Here is a 25,967-nt window from a genome sequence, read left to right on the forward strand (position 1 = left end):
TCAAAGTGATCTTCAACTTCAATAGTCTCAGATGTGTGAGAGAGAAAGTGAAGAAATGTAGTGAGCAGAATATGTTGTTAAACTCTGAGATCAATGTGCTGAAAGAGAAAATAAAGACCCTTGATGAAGATATACTTGTGAAATAACATTCTTGAGAGCCACTTAGTTGAATACTCCAAACAAGCTTGCTTGTTTCTCATAGGCCTATTTAATTGTTTTTTTTCTTTAGATTTTCATTTTAAAGTGGAGGCTTTGTCTACAAGCAAAATAGTGTTACACCGTGCACAAGTGTGCTTTTCACCAATGGATCAACAAGTTCCATCATATTTCGTTTAATCCAATGGTGGAAATTAACTCTAATGTTGGTATTCTTTTGGAAAAAACAACATACAAGAAGTTTAAGCTTGGACAAAGAAGTTATATATTACAAGGTTCTCTATTTTAATTATTCATACAGTTTGCATGACTCAAAGCTGTTCTTGAAATTAATTATTTAGAATTGTTTGCAAGAACAGTAAGTCTTCTTTAACCTTTAATATTTTGGTTTTTTTTTTGAAGGAAACCTTTAATATTTTGGTTTTCAACCAAACAAAAGTAAATGATATTATTCCAAATAATAACATCATGTCACCCCTCTTAACGTTTGTTGCTGTATTCATCATGTCATTTTTATGTGTAGTTGCTATCATAACGTGTGTTGCACCAAAGAGCATTAGGGATGTGAATACCTATACTTAAATTGAATATAAAAATGATTTACTTCATTGTTGATTTTACACTAGCAATCAATCATAATCGGGTTATTTAAAACCTTAAATTTTAACCATAATTATTTCTGAAGTCCTTTAACTAAATTATTTCTAAAGTCTCACATACGAATGATAGCAATTTGTCGACAATGTAAAACTTAACAGTATGCAAATTAATTCTAAAAATATACAAAGACATTTTTTTTTTCACATATAAAGCCTTATCTAATTTTCATTAAATATCACATAATCAAACATTTAGGAACATCGGCATAAAGCTCGGAGCAAGCATTATTACGATCACCGACTAAGCATTATTACGAAACTCAATTTCATTACTTCATTCAAGTACAGGACCAGAAGAAAGCTATCAACAGGCTGAAAACATAGTATTTTAGGATTTGTTTTTACTGATAGGAAAATGCTAACGCATATTAAAAGCTAAACGATAGGAAACAAGAGCATATTAAAAGCTGTCCAAAGTACTCGATTCGACCACACACATCTATCTCCAAACCAAATTACAGCTCCACATGTACACCAGTACTATCCTAAGCTATCAGGAATGGCAGGACAGTCAGCATAAACGCCTCATAGGAAAATGTTGCAGAGCCGGTATACCCTGTATCCTTCTCCTTGAATTTGTCAGTTAGTCCCTGAAATACACACAAACTAAAGTCAGATATTTTATCTTGCCAAAAGGAACATATCGTAGATTAAATTCTAGCTACCTAAGTTAGAACAAAATTTATGGCTCATACTAGGATATAAAACCAGGTTGAATATGTTTCATGTTTTCAACTGAACAGAACAAAAAAAATCAGAAAAAAGAATGTCTGCTTTTCTAGAGTTGACTACCAACAAAACATCATGCCGTTGTGAAACCATAGGAGATTGGAAGTGAAAATCAATTTCCTGTTACACGTGGCTGCTAATGATAAAGCTAAGCAAACACATTACATATCCATAATTCACGAAACATTATCTGTGATAATAATGTTATGATTTTCAACACAGAAGTTTTAATAACACACTAACAGCAAACATTTAAAAGGTTGTGTATATAGTTTTGTTAGTGTACATATGAATGCAATTCTATCAGCAGTGTCTAATGTTATGCTACCGAAGCCCTGAAACCCCTATAACTTTCCTTTTGCTTATTTTCTTTTAACACACAGTATCCAATAAGAATAGTAAGATGTAATTTTAATTGCAGAAACTGGTAAAATTATAAAATGTGTAATAGCTCACCTTCACAGTAAGACAACACCTGCAACAGCAAACAAAGGAAGAAAATCAATTTAGCAATCCATTTTACACCAAAACAGACAAGGATAAACATAAATCATAGTTCTGGTATATAGGGAAAATTTTAACTTTATTGAAAGTTTCTCCAGTTTAAATAACGAAAGTTGACTTCAAACTAAAAGACTTCAAACGAAAGTTGACAAACAAAAAAATGAATAAATCAATATAACAAATTATTTAAGGGGTTGGGTTGGGAGATCAAATGGTATAGTTCTTTTGTTGGTAAATTGGAGGATTAAAAAAACATGACTACTGCTTTTCAATTTCAACTAGTTGTTCCTGTGTTAATTACTACTTTGTCCATTTTCATTGAAAATTCAAGTGTCCAAGGCTTTATAGTTACAACTTTCATCTCTTTTTAGTCATAATAAAATAACATACTGTACCTCTGGAAAACAAGACACCTAGACCAAATCCTTTATAATTATATAAAAGTAAATCCAATAAAAGAAAAAGAGTTGTAGCAAAGCCATACTCGATGAAATTGTCATATTCGATAGCTTTGTTTTTGCCACCAGTTTTGTCAAACTTGGAGACGAGCAAGTCCAATACCACAGGAGAAACAGCATAACCCAAACTCAACAGCGCATCTCGCAACTCATTTGAATCGATTTTGCCACTCCTATCCTTGTCAAATCTCTCAAATATTCCCTGAAACAACAACCAGTTAGTTAGAACACTGTTTCATAAGGACAGTATAGTTTGTCCTTTCATAAACATAATTTTGAAAGAATATGATTTTGAAGAACTGATTTAGTTAAAGCTAAGTTTTAAGAGAAGTAATTTATAATTGTATATTTTTCCTCAAGCGACAAGTTTGATGCAAAGCTTGGTATAAAATTTTCAACCCTCATGCAAAAGTTACCATCATATTAATGTTGATTTAAAATAACCTCCACACCATATTGATTTTCACCATAATCATGCTTGATAGGTAAAATCAATGTTAACTCTTTCCATATTGATTTTCACCATAATCATGCTTGATAGGTAAAATCAATGTTAACTCTTTCCATTTTGAATTCAAACACACACTAAGTTGAGAATTAAGATTAACTAGGGGAAAACTTTGAAAAAGGATGAAAATACCCTCCAGCTCTGAAGACTGTAAAACAGAGAAGTGAATTCCTTGGGTCCTGCATTACAAAGTCCAAAATTCAAGCAGTGAAGAATGAAGATGGCGAAAAGTTTCGATTAAAACCAATCGATGAACAGCACGTTAGATTAAGGGAAGCAGAATATATTGCATAAAGAATAAAACAACAGTAGCTAGATAATAGATATAAAAATAAATAATCTAATTTCTGCAAAAGTACAACTTGGACATCAAACTAGGATATCTATAGCAGGTATGGTATCTGTAACAAGGCAGTTACAGCTTAAACATTTCGCATACTACATCTCAAGCTCTGGATTGAACAGTAAATAATAACGTTGCTGAATGTGCATATAAGTAGGGTTTGCTGAACATTGTTTTATAAAGGAATTGATTTGATTAAAATTGAATTCGAAACAAAGTAATTTATATTTGAATGCTTTTAAGCTAAGAGGATGATGTAAAGTCGTGTTCATTTTTTAACTATTCAAAAGATATTTTTTACCACTTCTAATCAAATCAAGGTTGAAGGCAAAATATCTTTTTAAAACTCGACTTTACAAAAATTGATTCTTTTAAAGTTTCCCCAAGAGAAATAACAATCCCTTAAATCTTTTTACCGCAATTGTTATAGATCTCAGTAAACAGGGGTGCTCGGAAAAGGCAAGGAAAGCTTACAGAGCTTGGAGAGAGATTTAGACTCAAATGAAATCGTATTAACGAAAGATGGAACTTGACTCTTCTAAAGTGAGCAAATCAAGGGTGGTCATTTCAACAAACTAGTGTTTTGTTATGATATACTTGCAATATCCACCTCTGATTTGTTGTTAATGAGAAGGCCCCATAATACTCTACTCTCTAGAGAAGTCGGATCGCAAAAGAGTGTGATAGTATCCATTTGAGTCTTTTTTTTATGGCAAATATTAGTATGTTAGTTATTATGTAAGTATTTTTCTCCCTAGCCAATATTCGAACCATGGACCTTCGCTCCTTACCTCCTTTAATTCCTTAGCTCAATAAAGTTAGCTTCCCATTCCCGAGTATCCATTTGAGTCTAATTGTCTCATAATGAACTTTATGGTTCATTACAGAAAGGACACTAAACCGCTAAAACTAGTTTACAATGGATGACTTATAAGCTAGATTATAGCTCATAGTGGGTAAGCTAGCTAACTTTTTTTGAAGAAATGGTAAGCTAGCTAACTTAATTTGTAGTTTTTGGTAAATTAGCTGTTGAAGTAGCTTATAAATGTGAAATAACACAAAAAAATTGTGCATTTAATTAATATTTATTTTTTCCAATTAAGAAAATTGTAGGTGTAAAATGTAGATAAAAAGTGATAAGATTTAAGCTATAAACTACTTGAATTAGCTTATCAAAAACCACTATGAACTCATAAAAATAAGATGTAAGGTCGTGTAAAATAACAATTATCAAACAGGTCTTTTTAATTATATGAGCTTATAAACTATAAATTATTGTACAATTCCTTTGTTTGGGGGATTATTTTATCACGCGATAAAAAATGAAATTTTAGAATGGATTGCTACCTATGACTAGATCTCGGATAAATGGAAATTTTATTGGTAAGACCTTTACCAGTTTTATGTCTTACCAAACATAGCCATAATATAATTTTTTATTATATGCAGGATTATTAAATAAATTAATTCTCTATAACACAAATAGACTCACCAACAAAAATAGTAAAATTTGGGTAAAAAAACAAAATATTTAGAAAAGAAAAAACAAAAATAATAAAATAAAATACTCTTTAAAAAGAAAGTAGACCCCCAAAACACACACGTGGAATAAAAATACAAAGAAGCCGCGTCAAATGGATCCTATCAAAGAATAACCCATAAACGACAAAAAAGTCCCCGCGTACGCAATTTACTTCTAAATAAAAGCATTTACGACACGCGTTTTCGAGAGTAGAGCAGGTAAACCAAATCGCATGCAATTAACTACAACGGTCAACCATTTAATTATCCAATTAATTAAAGAATGTACTAGTGGTGTCATAGTGCGTATGACAAAGGGTATAACAGTCATTACGATGCATGCGTACTTTATCAACGTACGCCGGAAAACCCATTTCCACAGAGCAAATTAGCAGAAAACCTAGTTTCACAAAATCGGAATGAAGAAGAAAAGGTACGTACCGATCTTCTTGACATTGGTGTTGGTGAAGTGATACATGAGAAGATGAACAGTTCTCAAACTGAAGCTCTGATTGTAAGAAGACAAAGCCCTCTGCAATTCTTTATCATCGATCAAACCACTTCCATCTTGATCCGCCACTTGAAAGCATGCAACGATGCTTGGATCGGTGCCGGGAGGGAATGTTGACGGAACTAGTGAAGCGAACGGACTTGCATACGCCGGCGGTGGGTAGGCAGCGCCACCGCCACCGGAGGAGTGAGAGTCTTCCTTTGGTGGTTTCTGGTAAGGGGCGGCGTAAGGAGCGGAGGGTTGACCGTAGGAGGTTGGAGGAGGTGCACCGTAGGATTGAGATGGCGGTGGTGCGCCGTAGGATTGGGATGGAGGAGGGGCGCCGTAGGGTTGGGATGGTGGATGTGAGCTGTGGGATTGAGATGGCGGAGGGGCACCGTATGATGATGGTGGATGTGAGCCGTGAGATTGGGATGGAGGTGGTGCGCCGTAGGATTGAGACGGTGGTGGTGTGCCGTAGCCGTAACCGTAACTGGGAGGTTGATTTGGGTAGCCGGACATGTTGAAGGGGGAAAAGGGTTTGTTAGAGAAAATTATATGAGTGAAGAAGAGTAGAGACAAATGATAGTGGTTTGTGGAGGTCTGGATTTATATACTGCTATTGCTGATATATGCTGAGGTGGAATGGTTTTTCAATAAAAGTTAGCAGCAAAATAAATAAATTATTTTAATTTTCATTTAAATATGTTGTGAGTTTTGTTTTTTTGGAATATGTCTATTTTCAATTATAAGCAACATTTTTATATTTTTTGAGGGAATAAATTAAATATATTAATTAGTTAATGAATTTAAAAAGTAATTTTTTATTTATAAGTCCTAAGTTAAAAAATTAATCAATTTGTCTAATATTAAGTGACACAATTGACTATTTTATGCATGTCAATGCATTATTTTTATCTTTAATATCATTAATTATTTATCAACAAAAATTAAAAAGTGTTATATTGAAAATATTCATCTAGACAAATCCAACAATATATTATGTCTTATATACTATTATTTGTATGTATGTATTTATAGAAAAATATGGTCAAAATATCTCATTTGAATAATGTACATGGTCAAATTAGTTCAATTAATATGGGACATATGGAAAAATATAGAACAAATTAATATAGAACAAATTATTACGTTAATATAGTTCAATTAATAAAAAAATTATTCAGCTTAATAATATGTGTTGAATAAAATTTATTTGAATAACCAACACTAGATTAAGTGGTAAGGGACTTTGATTTTTTGAACAAGTGATCATATATTTTATTCCTAACTCTTTCATATATAGAAAATACGGTTGAAATAGAAGAATTCTTCTTATATATTTCAGATTTTTGATGGAAATTCGTCACTCTTAAAACAACGATAAAAACTTCGTATCAATAATATATTACGATAAAACTTATTTGAATATGATTTTATATTGGATTTTTTCCTACAGCAAGCCACTGTACAACAGATGGCCCCCAATAATCGGGTAGCACTTGGGTGACATTGTGGTGGTGACATTGTCCAACCACAATGTCACAAGTGGCTTTTCTACTTTCTCTTTCATAAGGTATTTTTGTTTTATGTACACTTGACATTGTGGTTGGCCAATGTCACCAATGTCACTAACCACAATGTCACCTAAATATTTTCCCCAATAATCATAGTCCACCTTTCGCATAAAAGGCAAAAGCCCTCGTGACGCCTAAAAATGAACAAGTCAATAAACAATATGAATTTATTGGTTACTTTCAAAGGACTAAAAATGTGTGTTAAAATCAATCACTATATCGTCATAAAAAAAAAAAAAATGTTACTTGTATCCGAAAAGTATACGTAAAGAAACTCAAATTTGATATCCAAAATTCTATCTAAAATTATAAGCTTGCATCTGTTGTGATCCGGGTGTTGATCTCCATTGATTTATTCCATATGCAGTGGTAACACCATGAAGATACACCAATTGAAGTTTCCAAAGAATAATCATCAAAAAACTTAGGCTAGCCCATCCACAACTTCAATACTTTATCCTTACCACCAGAAGCCACCTTCTCTCCATCTGGACTCCAATCAATAGCATAAACCTTTCCCGCAAGAAAATAGATGCAAATTAGACACCAGCAACAAAAAGATTATAAATTTTGTGAAAATTCGCATTAAAAAATTAACCACTTAATATGATTTTCTATCTGTTTGTTGTAAGTTTTGAAAGTAAACAGAATCTGAAAAGAGAAAACAAAATCTGAATTTTGGCTATGTTGAGAAACTATTCCAAAGTAGTTTCTCATAAAAAGCTTATATGATATATGAGTAATACAAAAAAAAAAAAAAAAAAGAATGATTGTTTTAAACAAACACAATATATCTTTTGCTTTACTTAAAAAGTTCCAAGAAAACCAACAGATTCATTTATATAAAAATTACTTTTGGCCCATAATATTTATAAAATAACACGATAGTTTTTTGGTATTTATATAGACATACTTCATCAGAATGGCCTGGAAGATCTTCCTTCAATTTACGTGTCCGAATATCCCAAACCTAGGGAACAAAGCACAATGAAAGGTCAACGATCCTGTTTGCTATTGAGAGTAGGTGTAATTTAAGGTACAAACGAAGCTAAATGATGTCCACTGGTTTTTGTCTCCTTCACTGAAGAAAGGGGAAATTACGCTTACCTTCAATGTAGAATCACTGCTGCCACTCAATAATAGTCTACTGTCTGCGGACCAGCTGTACAGAAATGCAATAAACTGAATCACAGTTCTAAATGGAATGAATATCTTTGGCGTTTGGATCGAGATAAGAAGGAATCATTTATGTACCTGATCTGGTAAACATCCTGAACATGGCGGAAGGTAGCAACAAAGTTCCCTGTAGTTCCATTCCATAACTTCACAGAATTATCAAAAGATGCACTTGCCACCCATTGCCCATCAGGTGAAAAACAGACATGGTTTATAGTCTGTCAGCAAACAAAGTCCAGCTTATATCATTATTAAGCCTAAAAGATTCATTGAACATTTAAACAATTTGTTAATTGAACAAAGAAAAATGTAAATTATTAATGAATCATGTATAACTATAAAAACAATTTCAAATAATGGGAGTGAAGAGAGGGAAATAGAAAAGAGGGGGAAAGTATTTCTAAATTGATGAATTCTTAATATGATTAGTTACATTTTGTTTACGACCTTTTCTCTAACAAATCAAATGTTCAACTCCATATGCTTAGTTCATGAGTGAAGGACATGATTGTATGATAAGGATATGGTGGACAAATTGTCAAAATAGACCACTGGTTGTTAAGCAACATCCTGTAAGGCTACAGCTATTTTAGGAGAGACTGGATCCACATCACTTCTGAGCTAGGTTCTGCAAATATCTATACTTTACTTATGTGTTGGATCTTGCAACCAATGTTTGTTTTCTTGACAACCAAGATACTAAATTTGTACACAAGATCCTGAAATTGATCTTTTGCCAATAAGATCATGCCCCCAGTATGCATCAATGAAGGCTTGATTGATGAAAGGCAATCCAAGATTGCCGGTCCCGAGCTTCCTTCGCTTGGAAGTTTAGACTGAATTTCTCAACAATATGATCTGAATCAGTGAGGATCCTTGGATGAATTTTCGGACCTCAAATAAACTTTTCAATGCCATTTGCTTTTACCATAGTTTCAACAATCTGCTTCCAATGCAGAAAGTTGTGATCAGCTGACCAATCATTTTAGTGGCAGTGACTGAAGAAAGGGAATAGGAATTACTAATACACAATGTCACCCTTCAGCTACGTTAGAGAAACGAATTTCCTCCTTCCTCTCTCTTGGGAGGGGGTTTTGGAGGGGAGGAATTTGGAGGACTAAGTCTATATTTTGAAATATATTCGATATTTTTAAAAAATTGGAATTAGCACATGATAAATGATTATATAGGACTTCAATCACATTTATTTCATTTTAAAAATACATTTTACAGTGTTCGTAATTAAAAAAAGAAAAGTAAGTCCTCCCCTCGTAAACCCTCCATAAAAACATACCTGAGGATAAGAGAGAATGATTAAGGTCATTTTTGCCCCTCCCTTTGATATAAAATCACCTATTGAGGTCTCTAAAGAGAAGAGACGGAGAATATGTGATTTGTGAAGTGAAACAGATTTATGAAAGTGTTGGAATGTGTGTTTGGATTTGTTGCCTTATAGCGGTGGTTCCATACCAAGCCGAATCAGCCAATTCTTAACCAGGTTGCCTTTGTTTGAATATGCATTGTTCACGTATGTAAACACAAGATACAAGAGGTGAGCTATGTTGTGGAGCTACCTAGGAGCATTTAGAATACTCTGAATTGGCTAAAATATATTGTTTAAGCTAGAATGAGAATGAATTATTTTGCCTCCTAAATTCCTCCTTTTACAACCTTTGGTTCTTGACCCAATGGGCCTCCTTTTGGTAACGCAAACCCATCCTCAGTGCAACTCGTGGAGCTGGCTTCCCATATTCAGTGCAACTCATTCATGCAGGGCATGTGGAGCTGAGACGTGCTTTAGAGACATTGGCACTCTGTACATGCCGTGTGGAGTTGGATCATTACTCTGTAGAGAGCACGTGGCAAGTCATGATGCTTTTGGCAGGGGGCACAACAAGACGACCTAGCTAGTTGAGGCAAGCTTGGCATGGCTTGGACAGTCAAACTAGTGTTGAGTAGGACTTGGCTAGTTGGGGCGAGCGTGATATGACTTAGACAGTCAAGCTAGTGTTGAATAGGAACTGGTTGGTTGAGGTGAGCTTGACATGACTTCGATAGTCAAACTAGTGATGAGACCTGGTTGGTTGAGGTGAAATATTAGGGGCCAAGTGTTATGTTTGCCCATACCAACCCACAGACCAAGCATCAAGCTTGTTAACGCGTAAATGTTTGTTTTTCACCAAGTTGACCTGTACCAGGTCAATGCATAAAACAATTTGAAAATTGAACCAAACCAATTATCTTAATTGGCTCTAATATTTGTCCATGAGAATTTGAACCAAAACAGCCCATGAAAACCCCTTGCCTTAACACATCATTCAGTGCCTCAATATGTTCAATTTTCAAAGATAGGTTGCCCAAGAAAACAACTACAATTGGGATAGAGAAACTTCTCATTTTTTTCTTTTCTTAAAAGTGCCAAGGACCCTTACTATATCAAAGAAAACCCACTACACAAAACTTATAAACTCCTGGTGAGTGGTAGCTCTACCACTTCTTGGAAGAGTTTCGTGAAGGTGCGGAGGATGTTTGGTCGTGAAATACTGGTAAGAGTGGAGGATGTTCAGTCAAGGAATCATATAAAGTTTTGTTGGGTTAAAGAAATGAAACAAATGTGCCGCCTATTTTGACTTGTTGAATAAATTGATTATGTTAATGGTTGTTGTATTTGGGTGGAGACTTTTTCTTAACAGGTTACCCACAATGGATAACTTGATCAAGCATTGAATTTTTTATGGAAGCATGAATCTTGTTTTGAAGCACGTGGACTGAGAGAATAAAAAAGCACGTTTCCCAAATTTTTTGAAGTTTGGCATACTATCTTTGTACGTATAAGGGGACTTTTCGAATGTGTTACAAGTACATAAAGAACATAGTTTTTTTTTGGGGGGTGGTAGAGTACTATATCAGAGGATGGCTCTAACTCGGTTTGCTTGTGTTTAGGTAATTTGGAAGGTAAGGAACTCGGTATTGTTCTAACAAAAGAAATGTATTTTTTCATCCACGGTGGAGTAGGTAAGAATTAGGGCCGGGAGGTGGCTGATGGCAAAGATAAATGCTTGATATCAAATTAGATCAATGGTGTCATAACCTTTGGCTTGTCTTGGTGTTGCCAATCAATAAAGGGAAATGTCCATATATATGTAATTGTAAGCGAGGAATCAAAAGGAGGGGTTTAGTGGATTTGTATAGGAAATTTAAGTGTTGGAATGTATTGGAATGAATTGGTTGGCGATATATAAGACTGTTAATGTAGTTTTGCTTTGCTAATGAAATGCTAATGAAGGCGTAGCAGGTTGGGTTAAGGGGCGCTAGTTATTATTTTATTTTTTTATGTATCCATTTACTGAGAGGGGGTGGGCTTCAAATGCGGGTTTTAGACGATTGGTTGTTTGAATGGATGAAATGAGATGAGATGATAGCTTCATTTTCTTTCATTCAACCATTATTGAGATGTTTCTTCAGTTCTCATATGTTTTGTGGAAAATTAGATACCATTCACCTACAATCTGTGCAGAAAAGATTGCAAGATCAATATGACTGACAAGGTTGCTAAGCTGAAAACTAAAGGGCAGCTACAATATTAAGGCAGCATATTTATTTAAGTATATGGCCGCATATAATAATGGATACCATGTAGTAAGCTTGTCTACTAATAAAGCATATGGAAGCATAGTATATTGCGTCCTATCCTATTTGGAACTTTGAGTAAGCCTGGTTGTCACAAGGAAATCAGTAAACAAAGACATTGGGGCAAGAGCTCAAACACATGAAGGGAATTTGTTGCATACGCAGGAAATAGAAAATGAGTTAATTTGATTCAGGGTGAAGTAGAGACGACGACAGCGGAGTTGTTTGCAAATCTTATTAACTATTCCGTAGTCGTTTTGCCCTATCCTGTTGGATAATGTTGTTTAGAGTGGTAACAAAATGGGGAACATTATCCTGTTAAATGATAATGTTCAGATTTGTATGGTTTTGGGGTCAAATATAGTACTGCTAGAGTGCTAGTGCTTTCATCGGCTTATATCAATAAAGTTTGTCTGTTAAAAAACAACTCAAATGCTGATACAAACTGCGTGATGTTGCAATTTGAAGGAAAATTTCTTTTTGAATGATTCCATGGACATATTTTAAAGTTCTATAGAAAAATAACAGAAAAAATTGTACCTCCTGATGACCTGTCATCCGCGCTTTATAACTTTTATTGCTGCTGAAGGGTTCCCAAAGGTACATAGTACAATCATCAGATCCAGAAACTAATCTTTCAGGAGCACCGCCTCTCATTGTGTTGTACCTTTCAAGGGCCACCTACAATGTAGGGTGGTATTGGTAAAGCAAAGATGGAAATAAATTTTCTTGAGAAAAGGAGGATGGAAGAAAAAGGGCTCCAATCATATTGTTTGAAGCATCTTTGTTAAAAATATAAGACAGTAAAATATATTACATTTTGTTCTTTTTAAAACAAAATTGTGAAAATAAACTAAATATAATACAGCAAGACATTGTTTCCCATTCAACTATCCTACCATAACGAAGATCAGGCTCCAATCCCTATGAAAGATATATTTATTCACTTGTGGTGCTAGCTCAGTGGTAAGAGCTTAGTCTTGTAATCTCAAATAAAAAATTTCCCCCTTCCCCAATTTTTTTTAAAACAAAATATAATTTTTCCTTTAAAATTTGACTTCTAGAATGAAATGCAACACTGGAGGTTCAAATCACCCGGGGTTGGCAACATTTAGTGACTATGGTTAAACTTCAAAGGAATAACATTATTACTATTCTACAAATAACAGTTACCTTCTTCATTTCCTCCGGAGATGAAAACTGCTTTCTAGTATGATCAAAAGCTCCAGTACGGAGAACATAATCAGTGCTCAATGCTAAAGAATTAACCCAACTTCCATGACTCTAAAATAGATCCCAAAATTTAAAGAAAATATGTGAAAAATAAAGCCAGAAAACTGATGTGAGTACTACTGTGTTGAATATCATCTGGAACTTTAAAACAGAAAATACAGAACATTGAAAGTATATCATGCAAAAAGAATATACTCACTATCAGATTCCTGTATACAACGTTATTCCAAAATACACTTACTTAATAAAACGTTTCCAAGAAAATAAAAGCATCTTACTAGTCTTAACATGGATGAACATAAAACCAAAGTAATAGTGAACAATTACATTGATATTCTGTTAGTGTAGAAGTTTTTTACACTATCATCTACGTACTACTGATGCATGTATTGACACATTATGAAAAAAGTTTAACGATCATAAGATGATAGCATAAAAAATTACAATAGCAATAAATCATATCAAAACTATACTCATAGTAAAATCCTTCATTATATAATATGAAAGAGATTGAACTAGTATAATAATCAAGCACATTTTCCTGAAAGTTGTGATTTCTGGCTTCTTAGATTAACCACTCATCAGAAAAGGGAATGTAGGTTTGGAATATTATTCAACAAAAAAATAGAAGAAGACCGCAACTTTTAATGCATTCAACGAAGTTTCTATAAATAAAAAAAACAAATTGGCATAAAAGTCGTGAAAGATAATATAAAATTACTTGACGAAAAAGTTGGCACCAAGCGGGCAACACGAGCCAAGCTCATGCATAACAAAAATCGAGTCTACGACAATTAGTCAATCACATAAATACTACAACCACAAATTGCAAAACAATATGAACCTTATGGGGTGAGGCTCCCATTAGTGTACAAATTAGCTGCCCTCGTGTACTTTCCCAAACTTTTACAGTACCATCCTGTGAGCTGTAATAGTTAAAAAAATAGTTGCGCAAAGTCTAAAGTAAGATTTCCGAAATTCAAATACAAAGCATGAGTTAATAAATGGGAATTAGCATAAATGAGTTTTTCTTTCATCCAGGGGGGATTGGGGAATAGTTTTCCATAGACCAATGTACACTTGATTTTGGAGTAAAAAGATGATAAAAATTCAAAGGCCAAATGAAATGTCTTTTGTAAACTTTAATGAAAACTTGTCTCATTGAGAACTTAATATAGCATTGACGTTACTGAATAATATCCCAATTCATGCTATATAAAAATGAGTAATATACAAATTTGACAATAAACTTCAGAGCAGCTGGAATAAAAGAGGGAGAGAATACCTTGTATAAATCACACCATCTCCTCCCCATTTAACACATGTTACTGACTCTGTATGGCTATTAAGACATATACATTTCTTTAAAGAGATATCCCATATACGTGCAATCTTATCTTTGCTGGCACTTACAAAGCGACGGCAAGGAGCATAAAGGTGAACAGGTTCCCAAGAGATGCTTGTAATCCATTTCTTCATTTGCTTGAGGTCCTACATTTAGAATACTTCAAATTTATTTTTCCAAGAAACATCATCACAGTACAATACTCTTTGGAATAACACATGTTATCAACGTAAATACTCTGTCCACCCAAAATAACAGTTCATCTAAAATATCTCCATAACACTTGTATTTTCTTAGGGAACACTGAATAATGTACGGTGTTATTTTTTTCTCTTATGTTGGAGCGGCGGAGGACATACAGGATGAATAAAGACTTGTGTACTTTTTCTAACTAAAACGTAATGAAAAACAGGTGAGCAAAAAAGCAATAGAGGACGAGGAATGAAGTATAAAGAATAGCGCAAGTGTGCAACAGACACTCCCTTATTTGGTGAATTCCTTAAAATTTTACCTTTTTAGTTGCTTTCTTTTCAGATGCTCCCTTTTCAGATGCTCTTTGAGAGCTGCGACCTCTTTTTCTTTTTTTCGGAAAAAGAGAGGACTGAACTATTTTACTCTCGGCCTGCTTAAAAACGTCTAACAACTTTCCAGTCTGCGGATCCCAACAAATAAGCTCTCCACTCTCGCTCCCACTAACTAGATACTTTCCATCTGGCGACCATGCCACAAAGAGAACCGAACTGTCATGACCTGCATAAAATGTAAAGAACTATCGATGGATACACGGAACATTTTCATTAAACAAAAAGAAACTGTGATTGGCAGATACGAAGAATATGTTACAAAACCTTTGCATGTAAACAACGGAGTCTGAGTGTTAATGTCCCAAAAACGAACAGTTGCATCACCAGAACCACTAGCCAGGTTTTTCCCATCAGGACTGAAGGCAACGGTTAGCACAGCCTTGGAATCACAGGAAATAGTTGCTGAACAACGATGGACAGGACGAATTCGGAAAATAGCTTGAGGTTGGCAGACAATAGGCAGGGCCTTCTCCACCGAGACTACAATAAAGTAAAAAAAGATACATTAGTACATTAGCAACAAATCAACAAACCAATGAACATAAAATGATCAAGGCAGATTTTGGAAGAGCTTATTTTAGCATACGAAGATAGCCAGTGAAAATAATTTGTACTCCTATGAGTCCTTTCAGCAAGCTTATGAAAATAAGCACACTCAAGGATTTTCTAAAACCTCTGTAAGTAATAGCCCCATTTGTTACGACTTTTTTTTTTTTTTGAGAAAAAACTCACTTTTAGAAGATTCTAAAAGAAATATAAAAATTGCTTTTCAAACAAGTCCTAAATTTTTCATCATAAAATATACAATATAGGAATAAGATACTAAGTTAATAAAAATTTGGTTATAAAATAAGATAATACAAAAGTAGAATAATTGAAGATGGTAACGAAGAAAAGGACATCACTAACATTTATTTTCCTTCAAGTAGGTTTCAAGTGTAACAAGTAGCTCCTGGTCTGATATATAGAAAGAATATGGCAGTTTCTCCTCCTAAAATCAAACAAGACACTTGATCAAAACTAAAGAAACAAATATAAACAAAAATAAACTTGGGAATTGATTTTACTTACATTGTTAAGAAGCTGATTGACAATCTGATGAAGCTGTTTTGGACCAGCGTTTTGAGGAAGGTACATGGATGATCCCAAAGGAGTACCGTCAGGGTTAGTCAAAAGACATAACACGTTGTTTGTTGTTTCCACCTCCATTTTTGACTTCGAAATATGGGTAGAAGGGAGAGGGAGTTTGGGTGCCGGCGGCATTGATGAGTGAGTGTATGATCAAAATTAGGAATGACGACGATCATAACGGTTTTAGTAGGGTACAACATTCCTTTTTAAACATTCTACTGTATTTTTTCGGAATTAAAATCAAAATTCTTTAGATTTACGGGGACGAAAAATTTAGGGTTAAATAAGTTTTTCGTCCCTATAAATATATTAAATTTTGATTTTAGTCCCTAACAAATAAAATGAGATGTTTTCATTATCATAAAATATTTGTTTCGTTTTTGGTCCCTAATGGATACAATTTGAAAATAAAAGAGTTATAATCTTAATATTCATATGAACGTAAAGTGGCCATTAAGGACCAAAAACAAAATAAAAAATTTTGTGAGGATGAAAACATTCAGTTTAATTTTTTAGGGATTAAAATCAAAATTCGCTATATTTATAAGGATGAAAAACTTATTTAACCCTGTTAATTTTTTATGTAGTGGTTTCTTTTTTACATATTTTTTTTAGGTTTCATGAACTTTTTTTAGTCCAAATTGTTATTAGTCTGTAATTTCGACAAGCTCAATTAATGCAGTCAATGAAAGTTGATTTTTGTTATTTCAAGAATTAAAAATGTTATCTCTAGCATGAAGATTTCGACATGGTCTGGGACTTAACATTTAGAAGAGTTCAAGAGCTTTGAAGTTCGACAAGAGGTAATTCAGAGAGAAGATTGGTCGAAGCCAAGGGTTCTTGGTTCTAAACTGCATCTACTAACAATATATAAAAGTTGAAGTATAGCAAAATTTCATAATCGTCCTCTTTAAAATTCATGATCTCCTTAATTTTATATGCATAATGGTCATTTTGCAAAGTTTAATTTAATTGTTTTTAAATTAATTATGGATAATGATCATCACAATGTAACAAATTTTCATGGATAACTATGAAATTAATTAATTTGTTATAAAAAATTACGGATAATGGTCATCACAAATCTAACAAATATTTCACGGATAACTATAGAATCAATTTATTTGTTTTGTAAGATATGACTTAAAAACAAATACTATGCAATTATTCATGGATATAAAAAATTTCCACGCATATTTGTTTTTTGGGATGCAAAATTAAAAAGTTTTTGGAATACTTTTAAAACATTATGTGTGTCTTTTGATTAAAAACAAAAAGGTGTAACCAATTATTTTTTCTCTAAAATTTTTTTGTAACTAATTTGCATTTCCACGGATAGGTGGATATAACAAATTTATTTGTTTTTCGGATGCAAAATTAACAAGTCTTTGGAATACTTTTAATTTTAAAATATCAAATGTTTTTATAAAATACTAACAATATATAAAAAATTTATTTAAAAAATAATATATAAAAATCAAAATCCAACAAAATTTCATAATTGTCCTTTTTAAAAGCCTTGTCCTTATGAATGTGTCAAAATATCGTTTACCCTTTGATTTTGAGAGGAGAAAAAGTTATGAGAGCTAGAGAGAGAAAGAGCGGCGGTCCCCCTAGATCTCACCTAGGGCAACCGCGCCGGAGCTTCTCTCCGGCAGATAGACATTCAGGGAGGGGTTGGGGTCCAGCCAGGGTGGCAGATATTGGAGGGAATAGGGGAGATTGATCTGTGGTGCGGCCGAGGAAGAGGAAAGCATCGGAACAGGAGTACAGAGGACAAGACAGAGCAAGGGGATCAGATTGGCACAGAGGTCAGGTTACAGGTTATGGTCAGGATCGGTTTTCCGATTCAACAAGGGGTGCGTCAGACAAGCGGGCTTTCAAAGAAGCAGGAGGCCGTATTTCAACGTCAGAATGGCATGGCACCGTCAGGGGGTGTGCAGTCGGTGAGCAAGGCAGTAAAGTATCTTTCTATGTCACTAATTTTCCAGACGGCATGCCATTGTTTCGTCTCAGACAAGCGTTTGAAGTGTGTGGTTTTTTAACGGACGTTTTTGTCGCTCGCAATAGAAACGCACGCGATCAGGAGTTTGGCTTTGTAAGGTATGCTAATGTTAAGAATCCTGTAAAATTATTACAAGCACTTAATAATGTATGGATTGGTGAATGTCATGTGTGGGCAAGGGAAGCTCGGTTTGATCGATTTGCCCATAATGATATGGAATCCAAAGTTTCGGTTGTTCCTGTGATGGTGGAGGTGGAGAAGGGACGGGCAGAGGGAGTTAAAATTGCAAGGCAGGGAATTTTGAAGAAGGGTGTTGGTGGTGAGGGAGTTAAAAATGCGGGTACTAGTATTTTTAAGGAGGGAGGTGATGTTTCGGTGGTGAACATGGCTGGGAGCAAGGGGGAAAGGTGAGGGAGTTTAAGGCTAGGAAGGTGGGCGATGGGAAGGAAGACAAGGGTAAGGTTCTGAAGGTAGGATGGCCGGCTGTCAGGGTCAGCGTCTGCAATCAGGAATGGTAAAGAGCCGATGGGTATCAGCGACGATATTAGTAAGGATTCTGGGACTTTGAAGGAGTATCCTGGTGTTTCAGTAACTAATTTTATTCCGGCCTACTGTTCAAATCTGGAGGATCGGAAGTGGGCACAAGCGGGGATGGTGGCTTCGGTGATTGATGGGGACTCGGCGTTGGCACTTCAGCAACGCGTAGTGGATGCAGGTTTTAATCAAATTATTGTTACACCAATGGGGGGATAAAGTTTTCCTTCATTGTAACAATGGGGAGGATGTTTGGAATCTTTTTAACAACGCGGTTCATTTTTTTGGAATGCTGTTCACAAACATTCATAGGTGTTCGGATGTAGATATCAGTTATGAACGCGGGGCTTGGCTGCGTATTTACGAAATTCCCGTCCATGCCTGGTGTGATCCTTTCTTTAAGCTTTGTGTTTCTAATATTGGTAGGCTTATTCAAGCCGATGTTTGTACGGTTGATAAGGCACGTTTAGACTATGCAAGGATTCTAATCTCGACACCTATCTTGGAGATAGTTAATACGTCTGCTGAATTCTTTATCGATGGACGCAAATTTGTTTTAAAGATGGTGGAGGAGTGGGGTTGTAATTTGGGGGAGGATATGTACATGACGGAAGATGAGCAGGTTGATTTACCGGAAGAGTTCCAAACAATGCTACCAATTTGGACGAGGTTCAAGGGGAATCGGAATTGGATGAGCTTGTTAATGATCTGCATGAAGAGTGGAGCCTTCATGAAAATAACAAGGTTGTTTCACCAACAACTCTTGCTGCTAATCTTAAACATCCAAAAACTCAAGATTTAAAAGTTTTACAAGATATAGAGGGAGTTTCGGCTCAGCAACAGCAGCTAGCGGGTTCTAAACAACCTGTGAATACTCTTGAACATGCAACTCTGGCTTCTGGTTTTGGTTTTGGCGATCAGCACAGCATGGTAACGAAAGCAGCAAGCCCAATGTGTGTCAGCAGAAACCGGACTGTCAGGGGCCTTAGAGTCTTGAACTCCTCTCTCAAACTCCCATATCCGAAGGTGGTAACGTCTTTTCCTCTCCATGTTTGAATAATATTGATGTTTCATCTAAGCTGGAAGTGGGGCAGTGTTCTACATTACCTTTTAAAAATGTTGTTAAAAACAAGAACTGTTTAACCGCAAAACATTCTGTGCTCTTCATGAAGCATGTAGCTAGGATGTCAGACTTGGATAAAAAAGCTGTTTTAAAAATTCTGAAGCAAAAGGAAAGAAAAACGAAGGCTTCAAAGGTGCCTAGAGATTCAAAGGCAGCAGCATTTTCAACTACAGTTTCTTCCAACCACTCTTCATCAATTAGTAATAATGATTTGGAAAATTGGGTCTTGGTACATGGTAATTCAACAGCGCAGGCTGATGATGTTAGAGTCATTGGGAAGTCAGTTGGGGTACAATATAAATGTGACACAACCAATAGCTTTAACTTGTTAACGAGGGAGGGAAGGAGGGAGTGGCGTGCGGCAGGGGGTGGGGAGGGAGTGCGAGGGGCTGTTCGTGTGAATGGGGGTGGTTGCGAGGACTGTTGAGGGTGTCGTTCGGGGAGGGTGTCGGGTGAGTGGGTGGTTTCAATGAAGGTTGTTTCTTTCAATGTGAGGGGGTTGGGTGGGGGTGAAAAGAGGGCGGAAGTTCGTCGGGTAGTTCAAGAAAAAAAGCCTTTTGTTCTGTGCATTTAGGAAACTAAGTTGAAAGTGGTTAGTGATGTGTTGATTAAATCTATTTGGGGTGTTGCTCCTTGTTGTTATTCTTATCAATCTTCGGCGGGGGCGTCTGGTGGTTTGATTACTGTATGGGATAGATCCATCTTGGATGTTTGGTTAACAATGAGCTTGGGCCATGTTTTGATTATAAAGGGTACGGTAATTTTGACGGGGGAAGATGTTATTATTTTCAATGTATATGCTCCCTGTGATACGGTGGCTAAACGGGAGTTGTGGGAGAGGTTGATTCCTTTGGTTCTGAATTTCAGTGACATTTGTTTATGCTTGTGTGAGGATTTTAACTCGGTTCGTAATATGGACAAACGGAAGGGAAGGTGTTCGGTATTCAGACAGGCTGATGCAGACAATTTTAATTACTTTATCGCTGAATGTTTACTGATTGATTTACCTATATGCGGCCGGTTATTTACTTGGTATAGAGGCGATGGTGTGTCTATGAGTAGACTTGACAGGTTTCTGTTGTCCGAGAGGTGGTGCGCAGCGTGGCCTACTTCTATCCAGGTTGCTTATCAACGCGGGTTGTCAGATCATGTTCCATTAATGCTACATACATATGATGCAAATTGGGGACCTAGACCACTTCGAATGCTAAAGTGTTGGTCTAGTTTCCCTGGTTATGATGATTTTGTTCGTGTTAATTGGCGTTCTTTCAATATTTCTGGTTGGGGCGGCTTTGTGTTGAAAAATAAATTGAAATTAATGAAAGCGAGCTTAAAGGAATGGCATCAGAATCACTCTAAGAACCTGGATGGCAGGATCATGGATTTGAAAAATCGAATGGCTACTTTGGACTTTAAAGCAGAGGGGACGTCTCTCATGGATGAGGAGGAGGAAGAACTTCATGACTTATCGGTTAACTTGCATTCTTTGGCTCGTGCACAAAACAGTATTAATTGGCAAAACTCGAGGTCGTATTGGTTAAAGGAAGGGGATGCAAACTGTAAAATCTTTCATGGGTTTATGTCTTTTAGGCGTCGCCACAATGCTATCAATGTGGTGTCTGTCGATGGCGTTAGTGTCACAGGGGTCCAGAATATTCGCTCAGCAGTCTATCATCATTTCTCTTCCCATTTTAAGTCTGCTAGGGAGGTAAGGCCATGGCTAGACGGCAGTCTTTTTTGCAAGCTATCTTGGGCTGAAGCAGGTTCGTTAACTCGACCTTTTTCTTTAGAAGAAGTGAAACATGCAATTTGGGATTGCGATAGTTTTAAAAGCCCGGGACCGGACGGCATTAGTTTTGATTTTATAAAGCATTTTTGGGACCTAGTAAAGGATGATTTTATGCGGTTTTTGGTAGAATTTCATCGTAATGGAAAATTGACAAAGGGGATAAATTCAACTTTTATTGCATTGATTCCGAAAGTGAACTGCGCACAACGGTTCAACGACTTTAGACCTATTTCTCTTGTCGGGTGTTTGTACAAGGTGTTGGCCAAGGTTCTTGCTAATAGGCTACGGAAGGTTATTAGTAGTGTCGTCTCTCATACTCAATCGGCTTTTGTTAAGGGCAAGCAAATTTTAGATGGGATCCTGATTGCCAATGAAATGGTAGATGAAGCGAAAAGAGTCAACAAGGAGCTTCTTATGTTCAAGGTTGACTTCGGAAAGGCGTTTGACTATGTGGATTTCAATTATCTTGATATGGTGATGGCTCATATGAACTTTCCAACTCTTTGGCGTAAGTGGATTAATGAATGTATCGGGACGGCAAAGGCATCTGTTTTAGTCAACGGTTGTCCAACTGAGGAGTTTACTATTGAGAGGGGCCTTCGTCAAGGGGACCCTTTGTCGCCGTTCCTATTTTTGTTAGCTGCCGAAGGTTTCAATGTTTTGATGAATGCTTTGGTGGAGGCGCAGATGTTCAGGGGTTATGGTATTGGTGGTGCAAACGAGGTCCGGTTGACTCATCTTCAGTTCGCAGATGATACCCTTATTTTTGCTGAGAAAAGTTGGCTTAATGTTCGTTCTATGAGGGCAGTGCTACTTTTGTTCGAAGAAATGTCCAGACTGAAGGTTAATTTTCACAAAAGTATGCTGACTGGTGTCAATGTTTCTGACTCGTGGTTGACGGAGGCGGCTCGGGTTTTGAATTGTCGTAAGGAATCCCTTCCTTTTATTTACTTGGGCCTACCTGTTGGTGGTGATTCTCGGAAATTGAGTTTTTGGAAACTTGTTCTTGATCGCATAGTGGCTCACCTATCGTCCTGGAACAATAAATTCCTTTCTTTTGGTGGTCGTCTGGTTCTGCTTAAATCTGTATTGTCCTCTCTTCCAGTTTATTTTCTTTCCTTTTTCAAAGCTCCCACAGGTATAATTTCTTCTATTGAATCTCTTTTTAAAAGATTTTTTTTTGGGGGGGGGGGGGGGGGGTGGTGAGGATTTTAGGAAAATTTCTTAGATAAATTGGGACTCCATTTGTCTTCCTAAGGAGTTTGGAGGTCTGGGGGTTAGGCGGGTGGGCGCTTTTAACAAATCTCTTTTGGGGAAGTGGTGTTGAAGGATGTTGGTAGATAAGGAGGGTTTGTGGTATAGAGTTTTGAAGGCTAGATATGGCGAGGCCGGGGGGCGGTTAAGGGAGGGAGGTGTTCTTAGTTCTCTTTGGTGGAGGACGATTAACAGGGTTCGAGAGGGGACGGGCGAGGGGGTTGGGCATTGGTTTGATAAAAATGTACCCAGGGTGATTGGTGATGGGAGGGATGCTCTTTTCTGGTATGACTCTTGGATTGGGGAAGTTCCTCTTAGATTAAAATTCCCATGGTTGTTTGATTTAGCGGAGAGTAAGGAGAGGACAGTGGAGGAGATGTCGAGGTTAGGGTGGGAGGAGGAGGGTTTGGCGTGGGTGTGGAGGCAACGTTTGCTAGCTTGGGAGGAGGAGAGTCTGAGGGAGTGTTCTGCTTTGTTGCTTAACATTGTTTTGCAGGTTAATATTAAAGATGCTTGGAGATGGTTATTAGATACTTCACAGAGCTATACGGTGAGGGAATCCTACATATATCTAACCCTTCACGACATTACTTTGAATAACGATCTTGTGGATGACGTGTGGCTTAAGCATATTCAATTCCTTCAAAAGTTTCTTTGTTGGTGTGGAGCCTCCTTCGTAACAGACTACCGACTAGAGAAAATTTGTTACGAAGGGGTGTAATTCTTTTTGATGCGGCGACTTGTATTACAGGGTGTCAAGTTTCTGAAACAACTGTGCATTTGTTTATCAATTGTGTTTTATCTACCAGGCTGTGGACGGATGTTCGGTTGTGGCTCGGTTTTTATGACGTCGCCCCAGGTGACCTTCAAAATCATTTTCATCAATTTACAAAGATGGCAGGTATGCCAAGGATCTCTAATATGTTTCTTAAAATTATTTGGTGTGCTGTTGTTTGGGTTATCGGGAAGGAAAGGAACAATCGTATCTTTCAACATACGGTTGCTACCCCTTTTATGCTTATCGAGAAGGTTAAGCTTTATTCATTTTTATGGCTTAAATCCAAACATGTTTCCTTTAGTTACAGCTACCATGACTGGTGGAAGCATCCGCTTCCTTGTATGGGCATTATCCTGTAATCTTTTTTGCTATTTGGTTGAAGCTTCTGTTGTAGTACCATGACTCTGTAAATATCCATCGGTGTTTTTCCTTTTCACACCTTGTGTGGGGCGATTCACCGTTATTAATGCCAATATCATTTTGATTTGTTCAAAAAAAGAAAAAGCCTTGTCCTTTTTAAAAGCCAATATGTTATAATGATAATTACGGACAACTATCTTTGCATTTGATTTTGGAGATATAAGCAAATAAATTCTACAATAAGTGCGGTGTAAATATATAACGGTATTTTGGAGAAACAATACACACAGTGATGTTCTTAGAAAAAATAAATATTGTGATGTTGATATTTTAAAAATAGTCACGAGTTTTCCAAATTTTAGCATATAGATTATCACATATCGTTACTTAAAAAAAATCTGCATATAAAAGCATATAAAATCCTCAAAGAGTGCGGTACAAATACTTAACGGTGTTTTAAATATAAAATAAAAAATTATTTAACATAAACACTACATTGATGTTGATATTCTAAAAATAGTCGAGTTTCAAAATTTTATCATATCTATTATTTTATATATGTACATAAAAATATTTTAATGCATATATAAACACATAAAGGGCCCGTTTGTTACGGATTAAAATAAAAGTGATTTTCACATAAACTAATTTAGAGATTATATTTTAGAGATTTTGTGAAAAATCAGAATCTATTTTACGTTTGTTTACCGTAACAAAAATCACTTTTTTTAAACAAATAATCTAGTTTGTTTGGATACAACTATATAAAAGGGATTTTTGTTACAAAATTAGTTCAATCTTTTAAATCGTATTTTCTCTTTCCTCTAAAATTTTTTTTTTTTAAAAAGTTGCTCTTAACAGCTTCTCATTTGAAGCTGTTTTTAAATTTTTTTTAGATTCTAATTTTTTTAAAAATCTGTAACAAACAGATGCAAAACTCTTAAAAGTGATTATTTGTTTAAAAAAAAGTGATTTTTTTCTTAAAAAAGCTATAACTAACGGGCTCAAAATCTGCAACGGGTGCAGTGCAAACATTGAACGATGTTTTGCATATGTAAAATGAAAATTATTTAATAAAAACACTGTGTTTTTTTGACAAATACAAAACAATATGTTAATGTTTATATTTTGACAATATTAATCAAATTTCCACAATTTTATCATATCAAATTTCTCATATATATACATAAAAATTTGTTTCTGCAGATAAAACGCATAAAATCTGCAACGGGTGTGGTGCAAATATTGAACGATGTTTTGCATATAAAAAAATTATTTAATAGAAACACTACATTGATGTTGATATTTTGAAAATAGTCATGAGTTTCTATAATTTTATCTTATCGATTTTCTCATATTTGTACATAAAAATTTATTTACGCATGTATAAACACATAAAATCTGCAACGGGTACGGTGCATATTTGAACGGTATTTTGCAGATAAATAAAAAGTTATTCAATCGAAACATTATATTAATGTTTACATTTTGATGATATTAATGAGTTTCCACAATTTTATCATATCGAATTTCTCATATATTTGCATAAAATTTGTTTATGTAGATAAAACGCATAATGCAACGGGTGTGGTCCAAACATTGAACGGTGTTTTGCATATAAAATAAAACGTTATTTAATAGAAACACTATATTAATGTTTATATTTTAACAATATTAATGAGTTTCCATAATTTTATCATATCAACTTTCTCATATATTTACATAAAATATGTTTATGCAGATAAAACGCATAAAATCTGCAACGGGTGCGATTCAAACATTGAACGGTGTTTTGCAAATAAAATAAATAGTTATTTAATAGAAACATTACATTAATTTTGATATTTTGAAAAATAATCAAAATCCCTAAAAAATATTTATTAACTTTCTCATATATGTATATAAAATTTTATTTTCGCGTACATAAGAAAATAAAATCCACAACATACGGGATTCAAATATTTAACATATTTTTCTATATATAAGAAAAAAATATTCATTAGAAACATTATATTAATGTTGATAATTTTCATTTAATATCTTTAAACATTTGACAATATTAACAATAAAATTATTTTTC

The 25,967-nt window shown here is 35.2% G+C and overlaps 2 protein-coding genes across 2 annotated transcripts; both read right to left on the reverse strand.

The window, feature by feature from the left end:
• Positions 1–1,063: 1,063 nt before the first annotated feature.
• On the reverse strand, positions 1,064–5,955 carry LOC146954912 (calcium-binding protein CBP-like). The gene is made up of 5 exons (XM_085719072.1): positions 5,320–5,955; positions 3,147–3,193; positions 2,533–2,708; positions 2,001–2,019; positions 1,064–1,405 (listed from the first exon to the last, which is right to left on the reverse strand). The coding sequence occupies exons 1-5, from the start codon at positions 5,888–5,890 to the stop codon at positions 1,301–1,303; spliced, it is 918 nt and encodes a 305-aa protein (XP_085575198.1). The 5' UTR covers positions 5,891–5,955; the 3' UTR covers positions 1,064–1,300.
• Positions 5,956–7,047: 1,092 nt separating this feature from the next.
• Positions 7,048–16,296, reverse strand: LOC146954913 (notchless protein homolog). Its single transcript, XM_085719084.1, has 12 exons — positions 15,985–16,296; positions 15,823–15,904; positions 15,178–15,393; positions 14,841–15,079; positions 14,270–14,475; positions 13,829–13,910; positions 12,925–13,035; positions 12,292–12,432; positions 8,200–8,339; positions 8,053–8,107; positions 7,859–7,915; positions 7,048–7,458 (listed from the first exon to the last, which is right to left on the reverse strand). The coding sequence occupies exons 1-12, from the start codon at positions 16,174–16,176 to the stop codon at positions 7,375–7,377; spliced, it is 1,605 nt and encodes a 534-aa protein (XP_085575210.1). The 5' UTR covers positions 16,177–16,296; the 3' UTR covers positions 7,048–7,374.
• Positions 16,297–25,967: the final 9,671 nt, after the last annotated feature.

Source organism: Medicago sativa, chromosome 1 (genome assembly GCF_051527215.1).
Source record: "Medicago sativa cultivar Bolivia chromosome 1, Bolivia_mono, whole genome shotgun sequence".
In the NCBI taxonomy this organism is placed as follows: Eukaryota; Viridiplantae; Streptophyta; class Magnoliopsida; order Fabales; family Fabaceae; genus Medicago; species Medicago sativa.